The sequence below is a fragment of the Podarcis liolepis genome, assembly GCF_965112155.1.
Source record: "Podarcis liolepis genome assembly, chromosome: 12".
In the NCBI taxonomy this organism is placed as follows: Eukaryota; Metazoa; Chordata; class Lepidosauria; order Squamata; family Lacertidae; genus Podarcis; species Podarcis liolepis.
In genome coordinates this window covers 58369909-58391851 of record NC_139563.1, presented here as the reverse complement: position 1 = coordinate 58391851, position 21943 = coordinate 58369909, and the positions used below count along the sequence as shown (strand labels likewise).

General features: G+C 43.3%; 1 protein-coding gene across 1 annotated transcript in view; it reads right to left on the bottom strand.

Moving 5' to 3' along the window:
* The window catches only part of CNTNAP2 (contactin associated protein 2), a 1020100-nt gene extending 1018305 nt beyond the window's left edge, over positions 1-1795 (bottom strand). The window contains exon 1 of the mRNA XM_083468764.1: positions 494-1795. Coding sequence (XP_083324890.1) covers positions 494-590 — 97 coding nt within the window. The 5' untranslated portion in view covers positions 591-1795. The remainder of the gene's footprint in view (positions 1-493) is intronic.
* Between the last annotated feature and the right edge of the window lie 20148 nt (positions 1796-21943).

The window sequence follows — 21943 nt, the reverse complement described above, 5'->3', positions numbered from 1 at the left end:
ATCGCCCATCAACTGTTTGCTCATCGTTTACGTAACAAACATCCCTTTCTCAAGAATGAAACACAGCGGCAACGGCTCAGTCCAACTTCACCGATTTTGCTTTGAGAAGCAAAACTTTGTATTTATTCCTATATCAAGCCTTCTCTAACCAGATCAGCAGGAAAATCCCGAGTCATAGCGCCCATTGCCCCCTCTTCTGAGCGCGCACCAACGCTTCTGGCACTTGAAAGTCAAACCGCTGCCAATCCCACCGAAGAGTGGACAAAGAACTTCCGAGAGAGCCACTAGCAAGCCTAGGTCTAGGTGGGGATCGACAACAGCACCCTCGCCACGGAAATAGTGGACCAGATCCACAAGCCTCCTGCTGTGGCGGTGACCGCCCAAAAGAGAGCCACCAGCACCAAACCAGCACCGAATTCGAGCTCCGACTAGGGAATCCGATTCTCCCTCCCGAACCGCCCTGGCCAGTTTAATACAGAAACGAGGTACTCACGGGAGGACGGCAGAGCTGTCCGGGCTCTGCAGCTGATGTTGCTGAAAATCCACAGGAAGAGAGCTGCCCGGCAGCCGGCTCGGAGAACCACCACCATCCTGTGCTTCCAGACTCCTCGTTAGTCCAAGGCGCCAGGTGCAGAAGAGCCGCGGGTCCTCCTCTCCGTCGGATCTGCCCTCTGCTCGCCGGGGGTAGATCTCTCTCTCTCTCCCTCTCTCTCTCACTCTCCCTCCCTCTCTCTCTCTCTGTGTCTCTCTCTCTCCGAATTCAAGTCCCGGGGACTTAGTTTTTCCTTTCCCGGGGGTCCTGCGCCCCCTCTTCGAGGTCCTAATGGGAACAGGGGTTTCGAGCGGGGTATCAGGAAGGCAGAGGCGAGGGAAAGCGCCTCTCGCTGCCGGTGCTGGCACCGCTGCAGCGAGCCCTTCCTTGCGCACAGCGGAGGGCTGGCTGCTTCCGGGAGCTTCCCTGCTCGCCTCTCTCTATATACGGCGACGCGGAGCGCTCACGCAGCGCCAACCGGCGAGCCAGCCAGGCAGGGGGATCAAGGAGAGCGAAGGAGCGGGAGACCGGGACCCTCCCGGCGCCGCAGAGGAGCTGCTTTAGACGCTCTCGCCTCCTGCGTTCATCGCTCGCCCGCAAGAGGAAACGCCGCCGCCGCCGCCGCCGCTGTGGCCACGACTAGCAGCAGAGGCAGCATAACCAGCAACCGAGAGGGAGGGAGGGAGGGAGAGCTGGGTGGGGGGTGGGGTTGGAAAGAGCTGGGATGGGAAAATCCTCCTCTCCCCTCCCTCGGCTTCTCTGCCTTCTCCGGCGGCTCCTCCTCTTCGCCAGGGAAAGAGCCCCCTCTCTGCAACTCTTCGGCACTTGCCTAGTTTCAAAGCAAAAGCAAAAGAAACACCCCCAGCTCCCCCCCCCCCCGCGCTCCTGGCCGGGAGCCGGGGCTGCTCCGGAGGGGCTGCTGCCGGGGAAGCGGGAGGCGGCCTCGCTCGGCGATCGGCGGCGCTGGTGGCGCTCTCCGTGGTGCTGAACTTAGAAGCGGAGGCTCGTCAGCCTGGCGGGGCGTTTTCCTGCTCCTCGCCGCCTTTCCCCCTTTATCCGTTTCTAAAAGGAAGGGGGTGGGGGGAGGTGGCCCCCTGTTTTGCTGACTTCTCAGGTGTTTCCCCCTTCGAAGCGAGATGGTACAGGCTCTCTGTGTTCCAACCTCCTGGGATGCACGAGCAAAGGCAGTCCAGCAAGCAAGTCTTCCGAGCGGTCCTAAGTACTAGAATCAGAATCTCAGCATCCCGGTTGTGAAGCGAGTCAAGAGGACTGCGGAAGGCTCCAATGCAGATGTTCCCCCCACCCTTCCCGTTGTGCAATTAGGAGCACACACGCACGCAGAGCGGGCAGGAGGGCGGCAAGGCTGCATTAAAGTAATAGACCGCTTGCCTTCAAGGAACCGGTAATGCAATCAGGCATTATTGTAGCTTTGGTTGGGAAAGGCTTCAAGAAACCCTTCTCCCTGCGGCTTCTACTCTCTCTCTCTCTCTCTCTCTCTCTCTCTCTCTCTCCCCCCCCCCCTCGCAAGTCTTGAGATGAAAGTTGCTGCATTCTAGAGGAATATTGTCTGCTATTACCATTCATTTGATGTTGGCTGTTTTGGTACATTCATCTCTTATTTTCTAGCTGTTCTTTTGAGTGCATGAGGTAAAAAAATAGTTTATTTAAAGGCTGTAGAATAATACTGATAAAGAAATAAAATATTTCTCAGAAATGTCACTGATTGTATGTTCGCATGGTGGTGGTGGGTAAACGGGACTCAGATATTGTCTGTCAGGAAATATTTATCATTAGCAAATTGTAAATTAGTAAACTGATCTTAAAATAGCCACTTCTAACTTAATAACAGTGCAAACATATACACTTCTACACAGAAATAAGTTCTGTTGAGGTGAGTGGGCATAACTCCCTGTAAAGTGAGTATAAGATTGCAGACTAAGCTACATCTTCTATATGTGAGATAGTTAGCTATTAATTTTCTTGTAAAGAAGCACTGAAAACTATGCATTAAGATGAATCCTGAAAAACAAATGACAACTGAAAGCAATGACATGCCTGGAATGACCACTGAATGTGATGGGAAGCTAACATTAGTGACTTCTTCATCTTAAGTATTTTTTTACATTGAAGGTGTTTCAACATCAACTTTTAGGCTCAGGGAAGGGGCATCTTCTGAAAGAGTAGTTCACCTTTAAAAATCATGTTTGTGCATAAAACATATAAAGATGTCACTACAGAGCCTGGCCATTGTGTCAATATGGAGAGAAATGCTATACAGTGGTACCTCAGGTTACATACGCTTCAGGTTACATACGCTTCAGGTTACAGACTCCGCTAACTCAGAAATAGTGCTTCAGGTTAAGAACTTTGCTTCAGGGTGAGAACAGAAATCGTGCTCCGGTGGCGCGGTAGCAGCAGCAGGCCCCATTAGCTAAAGTGGTGCTTCAGGTTAAGAACAGTTTCAGGTTAAGAACGGACCTCCGGCACGAATTAAGTACTTAACCCAAGGTACCACTGTATTGAGAGAAATAGATACAGGATGTTAAAAGCAGGTGAGCAAGTTGCCTAGCTTTAGCTAATGGAGACTAGCTCACACAACAACTAGGACAAAGCTCAGGTGTAAGGATAGAAACTGACACATACCTCAGAGTATGAAATTTGACAGCTGGCATATAAAATTTGATGGAAACTTTGGGAGTGAGCATATCAAATATTTAAATTTGATATGTCAGCTCCAAATGCTTCCGCCATATGTAAGCAAGATCTAGAAATGGAACATTGGATGAAGTTATGCAGCTAGGAGTGAGCCTCATTATCTGTGACCAGGGGTGCCAAAAGGGTTTCGCTTTGCATCCCACACCCCCTGCCTGCAATCTATTGACAAGAACTGCTGCTTATGTACATATATTAACGTAGCCTAGCCAACCTAACACGGCTGTTGCAAATGTAAAAGGCGAGAGGAGAGAAAACGGTATGTAGACTTGAGTTCCTGGGTGGAAAAGCAAGATGCAAGTACATGTGACATAGCCCATAGTTAAAATATGGAATACACTCCCACAAGAGGCAGTAATGGCTGCCACCTTGGATAGCTTTAAAAGAGAATTGGACAAATTCCTGGAGGATAAGGCAATCGATGGTTATGCTCTGCCTCCATGATCAGAAGCTATATGCTTCTGGACACCAGTTGCTTGAGGAGTGTGTTCTTGTGCTTGGGTCCTGCGTATGGCCTTCTAATGGGCATCTGGAAGGCCATGGTGAGAACAGAGTGCTGGACTAGATAGCCATAGACCAGATCCAGCAGGCTCGTGTTCCTCTGTAATGATTGATTGATTGATTGATTGATCACAAATCATGTGATGAAAGTTAAAAAAAGCAGGATCCTTGCTTATATATTTCATAGTCATTATGTTTACATGGAAAAATGGAAAAAAGCCAAACCAAAAGATTGCTAACGCTGATAAATAACAAGCAAAAAATACCAGCATGTGCAGTTTCTTAACTTTGGTGTCTGAAGCACCAGTCCTCAGGCTCGCCTACCTCATCGGGCTGTCATAAATGAGCTGCGTCCTGAGACAGGATTGAGAAGGGGGGAAATCTGCTGCTTACTGCATACACAGGAGGCAGCATTCTCAGAAAGCAGCGGTGTCCCTGAATGAAAGCATTTTTGTTTGTTCTTATGATGGAGAATAAACCACAGGACTGGGGCCACTGCTGAAGTGATGGCAAGGCCTGTTCCTCAGCAGTCCAATCCCCAATCCGGGTATACTGCAAATGTCTGTGCATTGTGTGTACTGAGTTCTCCACAGCAACCTGTGCAATATAAAGACCCTCCTTCTGCAAACCCCTGCCCATCATTTTGCTAGTAAGCAAATTCTGAAGAATGAGTCACTTGTAAAAATTATCTTAGAAGAGAAAGGGGTGGCTTGTTTTGGGAGTCTGCTCAAGAAAAAATGAATCACTTTTTCACCCCAAGAGAGACATGCTTTTGTACATCCCTAAGGAAATTGTTGTTTTCCCCCAAGGCCTAAACACATGAACTGTTTATATAGGCTGTCATTTTTTGCTTGCCCACTATAGTTAAAAAAGACAGAGAAAGTACCTTTACAGGAAAGAACCATAATCTCCTTTCATTGTCATATCCCTGAAAAGGGTTGACAGCATGGATCCAGACTTGCTCATTTTCAGTGTTCCAGTCAAGAGGGTGACCCTGACTCAAGCAGCTTCAGTGTTCATTTTCACAGTGTTCAATCATGACCTATCAGCATCTATTGAGACAGGTTTATACAGCAATGTCTTTCTCTGTCCTGCTGTTTTGTGCATTTTGGCATGACGCTATTTTTAAAACCTATAATTAAAGTACTCTGATTCACAGAGATGCTTGAGCTTTTTGTAGACTACTTCAAGTAGACTACTTTTCAGTAGTGAATAATTTTTTTAAAAAAAATCTGCACACGTGGTAATGTTGCAAATATGTTCTAGAACTCAGTGAATGTTAAGTGCCCTTCAGTTATCAGACTGTTGGCCCCAGTCACATGCTGTCTGTGTACTGGAGGCGCCTGCCAAAAGTGCATAGGCTCTCCTCACATATTGTTACTCAAGTGGAAATTAATGACTAAAGGGTGAAGTCTACCTATACTAAATGAAGAAGTACAGAAAAGCAACTTGCTTTTCATATTCAAATAATACAACACAACCTTATTTATCTGAATCATTACAAAATATTTATTTTTTATTCCCTAGTGACCTCAATATTTTTAGTGATGGTTGTTATCATGTTCAATGCAGAAAAGACAATGAAATCATTAACTGCATATACTCCCCAAGGATACCTTCAGCTCAGCCATTGTTGCTTTCATTTTATAAAGGACAATTTAAGGTTAAAACGCAGTCGCTTGCTTGCTGAAGGCCCTCAGGACTGCTTCTATTATTAAAGTGAAGTCACTGTATACTTTCTAAAAAAATAATTTTTAATGCAATGGAACTTTATATAAAACTTGTGGCGGGGAGGTGTAGGAACTTTTCTCTTGCTGCTTGGTATGCCTTGACCTTTGACTCAGGCAAAGTTCTAAACAACTCTCTTTTCCTCAATATACTCTCTAAAGCCTATCTTTCCCATGAAGCCTTTGGCATAAACTTTTAGTCATCTGTAAAGAGGGGCCCCTACAGATGTCCTGGCTCATAATGCTATTGAGACATGAACACACTGTTAATACCATTTGGGCCTGCAATTAGTGCATGCCCCAAAGCTTCTTGCTAAAATCATGTAACTTCTCATGCCACAAATGTTCTGGGTTGTGCTATAGTGCAAGAGCGCCCTTCCAGGTGACAATAATGTGGTAATGGTGGGGAAGCATCTCATAGGGTGAGATGATGTGTGGGTGGTCTAGAATAAATCCACCAGCAATGCACTACTGTTGCACCAGTGACGCATTGCAGAATAACAATAAAATAATAAATAAATAATAAACCTTTATTGGTACTACACCACCTGTGTACAGTGAAATTAAACAAGCCCCCCTCCCCCCCCCAAATTAGTCTTGTTCGCACTCTGTGTGCTTGTTGGAAGTTAATTGCACCACTATTTTTTCCCATTCAGCAGCCCAACAGCCCACGGATAAAAACTGTTCTTTAACCTGTTGGTGCTGCTGACTATACCTCTGTATCTCCTGCCCAAAGGTAGGGGATTAAAGAGGTGCTGGCCGGGGTGTGAGTCATCCCTGAGAATTTTCCTCGCTCTCCTGAGGCAGCAGTCTACCCCGATATCATCTAGCAAACTCAGGGAACAGCCCATGATATCATGTGCTGTGTTCACCACCCTCTGTAGGGAGTTCCTGTCCGTGGCTGTCAAACCAGCATACCACTCTATAATACAGTATGAAAGGACACTTTCTATTGTGGGCCAGTAGAAAGAGATCATCAATTTTTGTTTGACATTGAATACACCCCAACCAACCCCTCTCCCACAAAGCACCACTTTGGAGGGTCCCCAAGACTAAATGCATGTAACTGCACTTGAAATCCACTATGTGCTCACACTGAAATTTAGATACTTCTAAGTCTGCGGTGGGGGGGGGGCAGTTGCTTTGCTTATGAAACTTCATGAATATTGCTATATCTATGCCTAGAACACTCACTAGAGGGCCTTCTCTGTGGCTTTGAAAAGACTGTGGAACTCCAAGGCCAAGGAAGGTCCAGCTTGTCCCCTCCCTGAATGTCCTTTGCCATATTTTATGGCAAGTCAAGTTGTTAGGGTTTTTTGTTTTTTAGTTCCCTGGATTTATTGGTAAAGTTTTTAGGCTTCCTAGAATTACTGTAATGCTTATTTACCTGCTGGGTTTATCTGTTCAATTGCTTGATATTTTTACTATTGCTTTATTTTTGCATTTTGTCTTAAGCTATTTGGAATTGCCTGTATTAAAACAGAAAGGCAGGATATAAATTGTAACCACAATAATATAAGTAGTAGTAGTAGTAGTGGTAGTAGTAGTAGTAGTAGTAGTAGTAGTAGTAGTAAATATGTTTTTCAGCAATTCTTGTTTTTATCTGTAAGCCACATTGAGTTTTGTCAGGGGAAAAGACTGTGTGTGACAACAACAACAACAACAACAACAACAAGAACAACAACCTGATCTTTCTCAGAGTGAAAATCTATTTACATTGTCCATGCACAAATGTTAATTGGCATCAGATCAAATGCAGAAAGGATAAAAATGTTTGGTCTGAGACACCAATATTGGAAGACTCCATAAAAAAACTGGTCTGTCAAACATATTCCATTCATCTGCCATTTTCACACACACATACACACACAATTGCATCACAGACTTTTTCTCTCAATACTTTTTTACTCAGTTCTCTTACTTCTGAGTTGCAGTAAGAGATCCTACTTCTAGACAGCTTTGTAATAGTCCATCAAACACTTCAGTGACTCTGACTTTCAGGTGCAACAAGACTCTTTTTAGTATTTGTTGCAAAAGACAACAGGGATAACCCTCTGGAAATTCATTAACTTTGAAACAGAACATTCAGGGAAGGTAACTGATTTGTAAATATCTGTTGACGGCTGAGAAATATTTGCCTATCACACACTATGATATACATAAAATATGTATATTTCTATATCAGTGGGTGACAAAATGGAAGAAAGGCCTGTATGAAATAAACCAATTGCAGTGGCATGGGAAATGCCTGACAAAAGAGTGAATAAATGTCAAAATGGCTTGTAACACATTTATAAATCTGTAGCCTGAGAGTACCCAGTGCTGTGACATGGATGTAGACCTGATCGGTGCCTGAATGGGTTCAAATCTAAGCTACTCTGAGCTTTCTAATTGAATAACAGATGGAAGAATATGTAAAACCCAACTTCAATGCCTCTTCTGAAAATTACTGTAATGACATCCTAGAAGTCTCAAAAAGAGAAGAAACAAATGTAAATTTGTATGCTCAGTACTTGGGATTAGAAGCTTAACCAAGAAGTGCATTGGATTCATTGAAACACTTGAAATCATCATAGGTCTTGGATTTTTTAAAAACAGTATCTCATCTCTGCTTCTTTGAAAATTGATGCTGACCTATATTGGTGCATTAGTAATCAGTTGCTAGTAGAGGCTAAAATACTTAGGTAAATAGTGCCAATTTATTCCATTAGAATATCATGTCACTATGACCTCTGATGCAACTCACTAATTGCTTTCCTTTATTTTCATATTTCATTGTAGGTCTTCTTCGTCAACAGATGTTCTCTAATGTAATGGGAATCTGAATATATGAATAATAACCAATATTGAGGGTGTGCACTTCAATCAATCTGCATTAATTCCACCTATTCTCATGTGTTAAAGATCTCCAACCTGTATTAGTTTGTCTTGTAACCTCTGGAAGAATTTTACTTAGCTTACTACCACTCAAATTAATTATAATCTATTGACTTTAGAAGGAATTGACCTTTCTGGGTTTGCAATCTATGACTGCAATCCTAACCATGTCTACTCAGGAGTAAATCCCATTTTTTTCTTTGCAAAATTTGTGATTATGTATTTCAAACCTATTTAAATAAGAGGCTCAATTTCAATAGCTGTCCACTTGCAGCTTCATTAAAATAAGGGCATCTTTGGAGAGTTAGTTGTGTAGAAGAGATTCCAAATCTAAACTTTCAGTATGGATGCCATGAGAAAGGATAGGATTTCAGATTATTTGCCTTTATCTTGTCCAACAGTGACCCTGTGCCACCATTCATGAAAATTGCTATACTGGAACAGTAATGCCCACCCCACCCCAATATGCCTTCTTCTTTTCACACACTCAGACCACACAATCCCTGGTGCCCGATAGAACCCAACACACTTCAACATATTCATCACTTCAGCAAAACAAAGAATCTCCTTATTTTAGTAATAAAAGAATCCCGCACAACACAGCCCAATTTGTATTTTGGATGCCAGGACTGCTTGTGAATAGGACAGAAGAAAAATGTGACAGTGTTTTTTTATTTTACTGCCTTCAAGAGGCTACTCCAAAGCTAGGGCTCATGGATTCATCGTGTGCCTCTCCTACAGGTGGAACTCAGAGGAGAGTCTCCTCTAGGGATCTTAATGCATGGGAGGAAGAGGCACCCTGCCATTTAGCTGGTTAGGCCTTTAAAGGTGAAAAAAGAAAAAAGAAATTGAGGGAAATATTTGTAAAGGAAATGCAAAGTTCTTTATTACATTAAAATGATGTCACCCTGCCATTGTTTGAAATAGGCACTTCCAAATTTTGTAATGCAGTTCTGCAGCCAAGTAATGTGTACAAAAATGCACATACTAGGATGAGTTGTGCATAAAAATGCACATATTTATGAAAATAACAAAGAAAAACCATTACATTAGGGAACATTGATTTGCAAAAGAAAAATGTATATAATGCAAAATTGTATTCAAATATGGCTGTCAGGAGAAATTCTTACTAAAATGTGGTGATATTTTATGAGGACTTCTTTTTAAAAAGCCAACTTAAGTGGAATGTGGAGAACGGAATTTAAGATTGAGATTTCTTCATTGAAGGAAGTGGACTAGATGATCCTTAGGGTCCCTTCCAACTCTACAATTCTATGATTCTGCGATTGGAAGAATTAGGAACTAAGCAATGCTAGTACTAATGCTGCTTGTAGTAGCATTAAAACTAGCAGAAATATAACAAGATCACATCCTGCATTCTATGCTCTGTCTGGGGTTCCATAATTTATCTGAACTACTCTTCAGCATCCTTCATGTGTGTGTGTGGGGGTGTGTGTGTCCACTTCTCCATGGTGTGATCCAGTACAAGTGGATGTGAAGGAAGGAACTGCAAGGGCAGAGGTAATCAACAGGTTTTGGGGAACGGACTGCTTTTAATGAAAGGACTGCTGCTGAGCTGTTTTTATTGTAAATATTTGTAAGGCTTTAACAGACTATAATTCTATTGCTATCTATATAGATATAATTCTATCACTGTATAATTGTTTTTCAGTGATTATGTTTTCAGTGGTTCTTATTTTTATCTGTATGCCACCTTGAGCGTCATCAGGGGGAAAAGGCAGTCTAAATACATATGTGATGATGATGTTACTATAATAATCAATGGATCTTGCCCATCCAGTCAGCACTCTCATAAATGGAGGGTACCAATCAGAAGTGGAAACCTCGCACATGGTTATAATGCTCATGTGCCCTCCAAAGGAACAAGGAAAAACTACAGAGTGGTACATCCCACATCACTGGCTATTTGTGTTTGTAAGACCACAAATATAGCTGGGACTGCTATAGTTAACAAGGATTAAGCAAAGACAGATTTTGTTAGTTTCTACCCACTGTCTCAAGGATTACAGTAGCATTTTTTTACTTCTACATTATCTCGGCATTGAATTATATATTTAGCCAGCTGGGGAGTGAAGGATGCCAGGATGTCACTTGAAACAGATCTTGTTTGCACTGCATTTCTATTATGCATGGACATTAGCTCAGTTTCAGGCACACAGAGAAACCCAGTTTTGCATGTGATCTGGGGCCCTTCTCTATGGATGCGTGAAGTGCTTTGGGAATGCGGACAGCTGCATGATGGTGGATGGCCGCCCACAACATTTGGGAGATCAGAAGGAAGGGGTTTCTAGAACTCAGTGCTGTAGCAAACCTGACAGTAAGGAACTGTATCTTCCTGCCTAAACTGGACTTTTCCTCAGAGCTGAGCTAGACATGAATAGCACTTACTGCTAAAACACACAAATTAGTTTCTATCAAATTTTGTTTAAGAGCATAATTCCAAGGAAAATAGAGATGTTACTGCTCAAGTGAAATGTATGAGGAATTTCAAAGGAAGCAATGGATTCCAAAAATGCTGAGCACTGCACATTTTAAAACAACTGAGAAGCAGATAAAGGAAAGGATCTATGAAGCTGATATTCAAGGGAATTTGGAGTTCATATACAGTGGTAACTCGGAAGTCAAACAGAATCTGTTCTGAAAGTCCATTCGACTTCCAAAACATTCGGAAACCAGGGCGTGGCTTCCAATTGGCTGCAGACTTCCGGCGTTGCTGCCATGGCAAACAGAGGATCTCACGATAGCGGATGCCAGCCGTGCAGTTAATTAAGGAAAATCTGGGAGTAATTATCCTTACTAGCCCCCATCAGGGTCGGGGGGGGGGAGAGCTTTCACTTGCAGATCATCCAATAACTGTCTCTCGCTCCAGTGGAATGCAGGGGCAGGGACGCAGAGTGCATAGCACTGTATGTATTGGAATCTCTCCAATGTGGTCGCCATGAGCAGAGGCACTTCTGTTTCTTTTAAGAAGGATCTGAATTTGGACTTAAGAAACAGACGTGTACTGGATGAAGGAGAAAGATAACCTGCTAAATGAATCAGCCACTGAGTGCCAAGGTTTTGGTCTGGAGAGGACTTTCGTCATTGTAATTGGAATGCTACGTAAGTGAAGCCTTTGTTCTCTTTTTACATTATATTTACATTGTATTTGCTGTGCTATGATTTGGCAAGCCTTCGCTGAATGGATTACAACTATATATGGAATGCAAGAAGGAATCAACAAGAACTTATAATTTTCTTTATGGAGTGCTTGAAAGAATAGACTGTGTGAAATACTATGATAACTTGTGACATTGCCTACTAAAGAGAGCTCTAATTCTGATTTTTTATGGTTTTGGCGAGGCACCAGCTCGTTAGAAGGTTGGAAAGGATCAAAGGAAACAAATGCTGGAAGTAAGCCAGGAGTTGTGGCCGGACGCTGGAGTGCTTTCAGCTTTGGAGAGGCAAAATGGAGAAGTTATGGCATACAGTACTAAGAAATGAGTTCTCAAAGGAGGGGCAATGTTGAAGAGAATTGATTGATTACAACATGAAGGAAAAGAAGAAGGTAAACAAATATTTCACACAGAAAATCACAGGATGTAAATCCCCCCTGCAAGTTAATGCATATGGAAGTCGAACGAAAGTCATCACACCAATGGCTGTTAAAATACAGGCTTAAGACTGGAATTGTGGTGTTTGGACTATTTAAGAGAATTGGAGCAGGACCAAGGAATAACATCAAGTCCTGATGGCCAGAACATTGGAAGTCATCCAAAAACATTGAATTCGGAACTGATTAATTGGCTTTTTTGATTGTATTATGATTTGGTATGATTTGGTATTGTATTAATGTGGCCTCCATTGGATTGTTATTAATGAAAAAATAATAAAATTATTTATTTATTTATTTATTTGTTTGTTTATAAAGAAAAATCCCACGCAGAGATGTTAAAACCAAGAGAGAAAAAGAAATACATTAAAAACATCCCACTCAATTCTAAAAGGTCACAGATAATTAAAGGCCAAAAACCTGGCTATAGAGGAAAGTTTTTGCCTGGCACCTGAAGATCAGAAATGAAGGCACCAGGTGAGCCTCCCTAGGAAGACCATTCCACAAAGGGGAGCCACCACAGAAAAGGCACGTTTTTGTGTTGCCACCCTGCAGAGCTCCCACGGAGGGCCTCTCCTTTGTGAGGATGATCACGGGGTCCTGGTCACTCCATATTGGGAGAGGCAGTCCTTGATGTGTTGTGGTCCTGATCACATACAAGGCCCTTATTCACAAATACTTCCAACTGGGTTGGAGTCTCTTCCATGCATTGCAGTGTCTCTGTTATAAAATATTAGTTTTACATAGAAGCCTGCATTTCTCACATGTACCCCGACACCTATGGTAGGGTCTTTGGACACTGAGTCCTCAGCACATTCCAGTTTTCACACATAAAAGGTTAATGCACTCAAGGACAGAGATAATGTAATGTTATTACATTAAAAAATGGAACTGGAATATTAATTAAAAGATGCTAGGTGCTTAATTAGAGGGACGCGGGTAGTGCTGTGGGTAAAACCTCAGCGCCTAGGACTTGCCGATCGCATGGTCGGCGGTTCGAATCCCCACGGCGGGGTGAGTCTTTTGGTCCCAGCTCCTGCCCACCTAGCAGTTCGAAAGCACCCTTAAGTGCAAGTAGATAAATAGGGACTGCTTTCTAGCGGGAAGGTAAACGGCGTTTCCATGTGCTGCGCTGGTGCTGGCTCCCCAGAGCAGCTTCGTCACGCTGGCCCCATGACCCGGAAGTTTCTCCGGACAGCGCTGGCTCCCGGCCTCTTAAGTGAGATGGGCGCACAACCCTAGAGTCGGACACGACTGGCCCGTACGGGCAGGGGTACCTTTAGGTGCTTAATTGACACAGAGTTTCATAAACAGCAGGCATCTGAAGAGTAAAAAACAATCATTCAGGCTGCCAGTTATAAAAACACACACCCCAAAACCACATATAAAAACTACAGTGAGGTGGAATGGACTCGGAGAAGGGGAACAATCTGTCCAAAGCAATGAAGATAAATTAATTCTAAAACAACCACCTTAAGGGAAAGAAATTGTGTGTGGCGAGGTGGACTTTGAAAAAATACACAATTTGGCATACAGAATGTAGGAGATGTCTGGGTCATTGCAGTAGGGAAGGGAGCAGGCAGCTGATCCAATGCAGTTAGCCTATGCATTCTTAACAGGACTAGAGGGCGGAAGAGAGAGAAATAGACTCCACATCCAGGAGAGAGGCTTGAAGTGGCTGGTGATCATAGAAGAGAGCGAGAAAGAAAAGGCTCTGGGAATGTGATGGACAAAGCCTTGGGAAGCAACGGAGAAAGGGAGATATGAAAATTGAGATTTGAGCATGAAGAAAAAGAGAGGTCTACTGCTAGTCTTGCTCAGACTTCCGAGGGTGGAATGGAGAGTTCTGTCATTTCTCCCTGGAACTGTCTTGACATAGCAGGGGGAAAGAAAGGCCATTTCCAAAGGACAGTCAAAAGAGAAGGTGAATTGGTGTAAGGAAGGGTTACCTGTCCTGCCTTCTCCCCTACCTGAATTCCATAACAGAAGTTATTTTTTGCCTCTCCAGGCTGAAATGGAACCTCCTTCTCAGGTGCAGGCTATCATTGTTACTGCAAAAATCTGGGTTTTCAGAGTCCATGCAACACATCCCACACTGTGAAGGGGCACCTGAGAGTGAGCTGACAATGTGGTAAGGGCTGACTGCAAGATCTTTCCCAGAAGGTAGAGTGCCAGCTGGCTCTTCTGCTTCAGGGAGCATGTGTGAAGGGTGCTACAGACCTGGATAAGTCAACAAGCAAAGATAATGCTCACTACGTTTTAAATTTCTCTTCTTATGTGAACCCCAGAGTGACATTTTGTTTTCTTCCTGAAATAATTTGATGAGATGTTAACTATTATAAGATCAGAGCAGCATACAATACCATATTATAAATGCAGACAATTAGATCTAAGAAGAATATTCAAATGCACCTCTGCCTGGGATCATCCTAGGGAGATGCAGCTCTCACAACTGCACAAATGAAGCTAGCGGGGGGGGGGGCAAGGGGGGAGCCTTGATATTGAATGAAGTCTTATGGATGCAAAAGGTTTAATAGATTTTTAATTCTTGTGGATTTAATACATTTATCATATCATGGTTTTGATATGAATGTAGCTTTTAAAAATGTAAGTAATGTTTTATTCTGATATTTTGTTGTTTTGAGTTGCTTGTTCTTCAGGCTTTCCTTGGGAAGGAAAAGCAGAATATAAGCAAGCAATAAGTTAAATGAAATATGCTCAGATGAATGTATCTTATGGAGATCACTTCTCCTAAGAAAATGTGGTTATTATATGCCTTTGTGCCCTGTGACACGCTTGTATTTGTAATGATTTTTGGTTATAAACTGCTAAATTAAGCTGGAGGCAAGCAGCAACCTCATAGAGGTTTTCCACACATCTGTACCTGACACCTAAAGAAATGCAAGTGAGGGATTTTATTCATATAAGGGTTTTTTTTGGGGGGGGAGGTTAGATCAGGAAAATGGTTGTTCACTCTTTCCCACAGCACCACTTTCCTTATATCAGAACAGCTTATTAGAAATAAATTAAAAGAGACCCCTGCAGGCAATCCTTATCACAAAACTCTCCTTGGCTTACCTAGAATTTCCCCCTTAAAATCCCTCAACATTTTAGAAATGCCCAAAGCAAATGATTCATTTCCCCTGTGGTACAACTGGTCCTACTGAAAACTCTTGGTAAAGGTAAAGGTAAAGGTACCCCTGCCCATACGGGCCAGTCGTGTCCGACTCTAGGGTTGTGCGCCCATCTCACTTAAGAGGCCGGGAGCCAGCGCTGTCCGGAGACACTTCCGGGTCACGTGGCCAGCGTGACGAAGCTGCTCTGGCAAGCCGGGACCAGCGCACCACACAGAAACACCATTTACCTTCCCGCTAGAAAGCGGTACCTATTTATCTACTTGCACTTTAGGGGTGCTTTCGAACTGCTAGGTGGGCAGGAGCTGGGACCGAAAGATGGGAGCTCACCCCGCCGCGGGGATTCGAACCGCCGACCATGCGATTGGCAAGCCCTAGGCGCTGAGGTTTTACCCACAGCGCCACCTGCGTCCCACCCAAAAACTCTTGGTAGAACTGGTCATTTCCCCCTTTCTCCTCTACATAGTCGCTGATTCATTCCCCACTTTCCTCTGGTGGTGGCTGTGCGCCTAGATCTACTCATTCCTCCTGCTCCAGCCCTGGGCAAAATCAGAAGAACAATGGCACAATTAGGAATGCATATTAATGTTATTTCCCATCTCATTTAGGCACTAAGTGTATGACTCATGTATACAACTAGAGCATAAAAAACTCATTTTGGTAATTTCTCATTTACGCTGAGAGCCAGGGCTCACTGCATGAAAGGCACATGAATCTGTGAGGCTTCTGGCTCGGCCACTTGATGACCGTGGGGCCTTTCCCAAAGTGGCTTATGTTTGTCACCAAGAGGAAAGCGCTTGTGGAGCTCACAGCTTGCAGAATGAATCCTGCAATTTTGCAACTGACTTCCCTTTTCTATTTGTTCTTTTTTAAAATGATAACTGTGGAAAGCTCCTAAATCTTGGATTACCAAGAAGAGGGAGCTCTTAGAAGAGTTGTCTGTCTGGAGGTTAAGAGGGTCATAGCAAGGCAAGGAGTTGATAAACTAAATAAGCTAGCAAATGGCACATGCCCCACTTTGGCCAGTAAGGCCATTTACCCCACACTTGGCATCATATTATGTGGCATCAGGGGTGGAGCATGCAGACTGAAAGTTCTCTACTGAATCAAAGTGCATTGGCAAGGGAGGCTTGCTGTCACTACCAATCAGCTGGTTGGCCATGAGAGCAAGCCTGCTGGGATCAGCTGGGCTGTGGAGTTTTCCACAGGCAACTTGATAGTGCAGCTGACCCCTTCCCAAGAAGAGCATGGGCAACTAGCATGCTGGAAGCCACCATCTGCTAGGTGGAACGCTCTCCCTCGGGAGGTGGTAGACTCTCCTTCCCTGGAGGTTTTCAAGCAGAGGTTGGATGGCCATCTGTCGTGAATGCTGTAGTTGAGATGCCTGCATTGCAGGGGGTTGGACTAGATGACCCTTGGGGTACCTTCCAATTCTACAATTCTATGATTCTATAGGTGGTGACTCCAGTCTCATTGGATCAGCTGCATGACTGAGTTCCCCACAAGGAACATGTTTGTGCAGTTGATGAAGTCACTGTTGAATTCACTTCAAACCTTAGCTGATATGCAGAGCTTCAAAGCACTGCACAAGGGTCTTTGAATGTCCTGCATGGCACTGGAACACCATCATGTAGCACCAACCATCATGGCACTGTGTGACCTGATGCAGAGCTCAGTGTTACTGCTTTTGGGAGAGGGACACGGCTTAGGCTCAGCAGTGACAAGATGGCTGGCCCTGCAACACATGTATGCTGTGTGATAAACAGTTTCCAGTGGGTAGCACTGATAATGTGTTATTTGGTTCTTAGCCTGGGGTCAAAGCAGAAAGAAACTAGGACTTCCGGGTCAAGCGCCATCGACTAATGGCGGATTCCCTCCAAGCTCCGGAGGGAATCGGCTTCGTAGAGGATGGGTCCTGCCGCGGCGGCGATGCGGGGACCCTCAGAAACCACAGGCGCTGAAGCCTGTGGACTTGGTGACTCGGCGGGCACCATTTGCGCCCCCCGACCCGCGAAGGAGCCTTTTTAAAGGCTGCGGAACGGGGGACGGGGAGTGGCGTGGTGCTGAGAGTAGACCGCTTCTTCTACGGAGTGAAGCCGCAAGCCATGGCCGGAGAGTGCTGACTTCTTCCTTTGACTATTTGGACTCTAAAAGTAACATCCCGTGAGTAATACGGAAATTGGAATTAATTTTTTTTTTCCTTTTTGAATTTGGCACGATCGGGCGAGACGCTAAAAGGAAGTCCGTTTCCCCGTCATGTAGACAAATTAAAGCAAGAACCGGATAACTAAGGTCGAGAGATCTTTCTTTTTTATGGGATAAAAGCTATTAATTTCACGACTTGGCATTATAAGTAACTGTGCTGGAGGATAAGAGTTGACGTTAAGTGCTGAAGTGCAACCCCCCGGGATCCGGGAGCGATCCATGAGAAAGCCTGTTGAGGAGATACAAAGAGTTTGACAGCTGTCAAACGAGCTGTCAAAGTTGGAAAATTTGGAAAATTGGTTTCTGTGATTTCTGCTGGTTATTTTTGTTATATTTGGACTTTAAACTGTTGAAAATAAAGAAGAAACAGAAACAAATAAACTTGACTGTTGGATTAAAGTTGGAAGGAATATTAAGTAACTAGAATCCCTCTAGAGGGAATCTTGAGACATTACAATGGCTGCAGGTGGAAAAATACAGGCTGAGCTGGATAGAATGTTTTTTCTCTTGGGAAAGTTACAAGGTCAGAGTGAAGCTTTGGCTACAAATGTTACAACTTTGAATTTTAAAGTAAACAAACTTGCTGATTGTGTCAAGGACTCGACGCAAGAAACCTATGCAGCTGAAAAAGAAGAGACATGTGCTGTTTCTGAGGAGTGGGAAGGAGGAGCTGAAATGCTGCAGATGAAAAAGGAGAGCCAGAGGCCTGCAAAGATGGACTTTAAGAACAAGACCTGGATGATGAGAATTTGGTTTGAATTAGAGAAGGAAGATTGGAGGGATCTCTCTATGGGGAGATCTGAAGACCTATGGATTACAAATTTGACCAAGGCGAAAGTTGGAGCTTTGGGGACATTTGAAATTAAAAGCAATAAGAAACAAGATTCGGGCTCCACTTTTGAATATGGAGGACTGGTTGGAAGAAACATAGATCTTATTGAGACAGAGCCTCTCCGAAATTCGATGGATGATATAGAGGACTACCAACAAAACCGGCAGAGAGGGACTGAGAGAGATTTGAGGGCCTCGGACGTGAGATCTCCAGGCTGATAGCTGATAGATTGAGAAATATTTTTGGGATCAAGACCGGGAAAGGGGGGGTGAGAGTTTTGGAATCCAAAGGGTGTATAACTATATGTGTTCTTTTTGTTATTTTGTTTTGTAATTATTATAAAAATTGGGAAATTCGTGGAAGGGAATTTGGGCCGACCTTAGAAAAGGGTTTATGATGAGTATTGTGGTTTAAATTGAGGTTTATAAGTTAAAATTGGTCAATTAAGACCAATCAAGATGAATTAGGTATAACATTAAGAAGGTAAAAGTTGGGGATAATCACTCGCTGAGCTAACTATTGGAATTGGGATACAAGAAGGGGAGGTGTGGGGAAGTCAGTGAAAGATGTTAAGAAAATAAGGATTTGAAATTATACTTGTTATTTGTGTGGTGTTGTGTTATGTTTGTCTATGTTTTTGTGTTTTTCTTAAAAATTTGTGAAAATTCAATAAAAATGTTTTTTTTTAAAAAAAAACAAAGCAGAAAGAAACTATAACAGTATAACCCTTCACCAAACACACACACACACTGAAGTGGCAATGTGGACAGTACAGAAGTGAAGCAATTTATTGCCAAATTCCATGGAGAAACAGTCAACTCTATTTAAATCAAGAATAATCACTATTCGCAGAGACCAATTCCTGCATCAGTCCTTAACACAATTTTACTACCTGCAAATGATGTACATGTAAACTCACAGAACCTGACATTCTCCAAATCAGAGAAGTGCCAATAAAGTAAACCTTCAATTTCAAGGACATTTTCATCATCGGTCCCAGTTGAGATCTGTCAAGCATCTATTAACAGTAATTGAAACTTTCAAAAGATGAGACATTGCTAATTGTAGGTGAGTGGCAGTGGAAAATGTGAGAAAGGCCTCCTTCAGAAAATGGCAATCATAACCATGTTCGTTCCAATCCTTGAAAAATGAAGGAATCCTGGTGAGAATAAGGAACAAGAAAGTATATGACAGTGGGTGCAAACTGCTTTATCAAACAGCAGCATTCAACATATCCATGTATTTCAGAAGAAGCAAATCTTGGCATTCCTAACCCCCCTCTCAGGGCAGAGCTCCTGCCATCAGCCCCTGGCAGGGTATTCTTCAGCTGGCTGGGTGCAGGCTATGTATAAAGGGAATTGGAAAGGATGCTGGATGTTGCTAAAACCTTCAGGGACTACTTAGGGGAGAGAAATTGGAGTACAAGTAATCGCTGTGGATCCACAGTGGATCCATACTGTATCAGGCTTTGTTCACTGGATTTTTTCAGAGTGGCTCAATTGTATTTGGTCCCAAACAGGGACTGAGAATGCAATGATGAGATAAATAAATAGATAGATAAATCATATATTGACTGCGCCTAGAGACCCCTGCTGAAGACTCCAAGGGATTGACCATGGGTTAATGCAGCCTTTGCCTCCAAAATGCTTGCCATTCTTACATTCATAAGCCTTATGTCTTAGCTCTGCCAAAGTTAATAGTAAGTGGTCTCCCAAAAGACAAGACATTTGTGACACCAGCAGTGACATCTGCCTCTGATAAGAGAGTATGCTCAAAATACATTAGATGTATTAAGAAATTGGTGGACAAGAATGGAGTTATATTAAACCTCTTGATGAAGGTTGCCTGTTGGCTTGTTTTGTGGGTTCTCATGGTCTGAACTTGATCTGTCCTCCTTTTTTCCTGCTGATCAGACATCATGCAGCTGGACTCATACTGGATACTTCAAAGCAGTCTGAATAAGGACTTTCAGTAACTAGGTAACTGGACTGTTATATGCCTTGCTTCTCTATGCCTTCATGGAGCTACAACATAAGCTTGTTCCCACATTATGGTTCTGTTCATGTCCACCAAACTACGGCCCACAAGATTCTTGAGGGGGAGCCTTGATGACTATTCATGTGATATAAAACAAATATAGGTTTGACATGCTCATAGGGTTCTAGAGGTTTTTCAGAGTTCTCCAAAATAGTGAAGCTTGTGGATCTAGTAAGTAAACTATGAAAACCATCCACTGGCAGAGGAAGAGGAGTGCAGGGGGAGTGCACCGCCCCCGGCAGTGCAATCCCGGCAGGGTGCCATCGCAGCTCCCCCCCCCCCCACGCTGGGTGCCATGCCCTCAGGATGCGAGCCACACCCTGCCTGCTCTCTGCCACTGAAACTATCAGCTGGTCTCTGAAACCAAACAGAGCTGCAAAAACTTAGTATGGAATGTGCAGAGCAAGTCACCATTTTCAATGCCAGATATGAAACAATTAAGTTGTGGGAGGAATGGCCTGCTTTCAAATTTGCAACTTCTGCACAGTCAACCAAAAGATCATTGGTCTGATTGGTGGTTTCAAAAAAATCTATAGGCACCTAAATGACTTTTAGAAAGAAATCAGAGGTATAATATGAGTATTTTTAGAACTAAATTGAAATTTAAAACTGTCTATCCATTTCATGCAACATACCCAAAGGCTTGCTTTGGAACATATATAGAATTAAAAAAAGGTAATGAGTTGTTTATCAAGTTTTTCATCTCATTCTGTAATGAAAGTGTCAAATATTGATGTTGTGAATGATGGTTGCACAATAAAAAGAGCCACATGAGAAACAGACTCTTCAAGCATCTGTTTACATAATTACAAAGCAGGCAGCAATTGCTTAATTTCAGTGTAGTCCTCTTTTGTGTCTTTTCTTTTACTTTTCCAGTTAACAGGCATTTATAACACAGAGAAAAAATACCACCCAATTAATAGCCTTTAGCTAGGATGTCTACCATGACTGACCAAGGACATCACTTCCAATTGTTAGATTTATGTAAAGGTAAAGGACCCCTGAATGGTTAAGTCCAGTCAAAGACAACTATGGGGTGTGGTGCTCATCTCGCTTTCAGGCTGAGGGAGCTGGCAATTGTCCACAGACAGCTTTCCAAGTCATGTTGCCAGCAGGACTCAACTGCTTCTGGTGCAATAGGACACCGTGATGGAAGCCAGAGAGTATGGAAACGCCGTTTACCTTCCCGCCGGAGCGGTACCTATCTATCTACTTGCACTTTGACGTGCTTTTGAACTGCTAGGTTGGCAGGAGGAGGGACCGAGCAGTGGGAGCTCACCCCATCGGGGGGTTTCAAACTGCAGTCCTTCTGATCAGCAAGCCCTGGGCTCTGTGGTTAAACCCACAGCACCACCATATGTTCTATTTATAGGTGACTAACTGATATAAGTCACCTATTACCACCCCACTACTCCTTTACCACAGTTGTGCCACTGCAGGCAACATGTGGAATGGGTTGCACTATTGATGCTTGATATGTAACCCACTGAAGCTGAAATATTCAGACTTAAACAACTTTACTGCACAGGCCTATGTGTATTTCCTTTGATTTAAGCCTCACTGTGTTTAATGGGGCTTACTCCATAGTAAGTATGCAAAGGATCACAGCCTGTTCTGCTAAAACATTCAAGCAGCTTCGGGAGCTCCATTTTGAATGCTCAACTTCATCGAAAAATACCCTGCAAATGGAAAGTACAATCCAGGAAGTTAGGGTCTTGGCCTGGCCAGGATAAACTGCTAATTCCTTGTAAAAGTGTTCCTAGACTGCCGCTG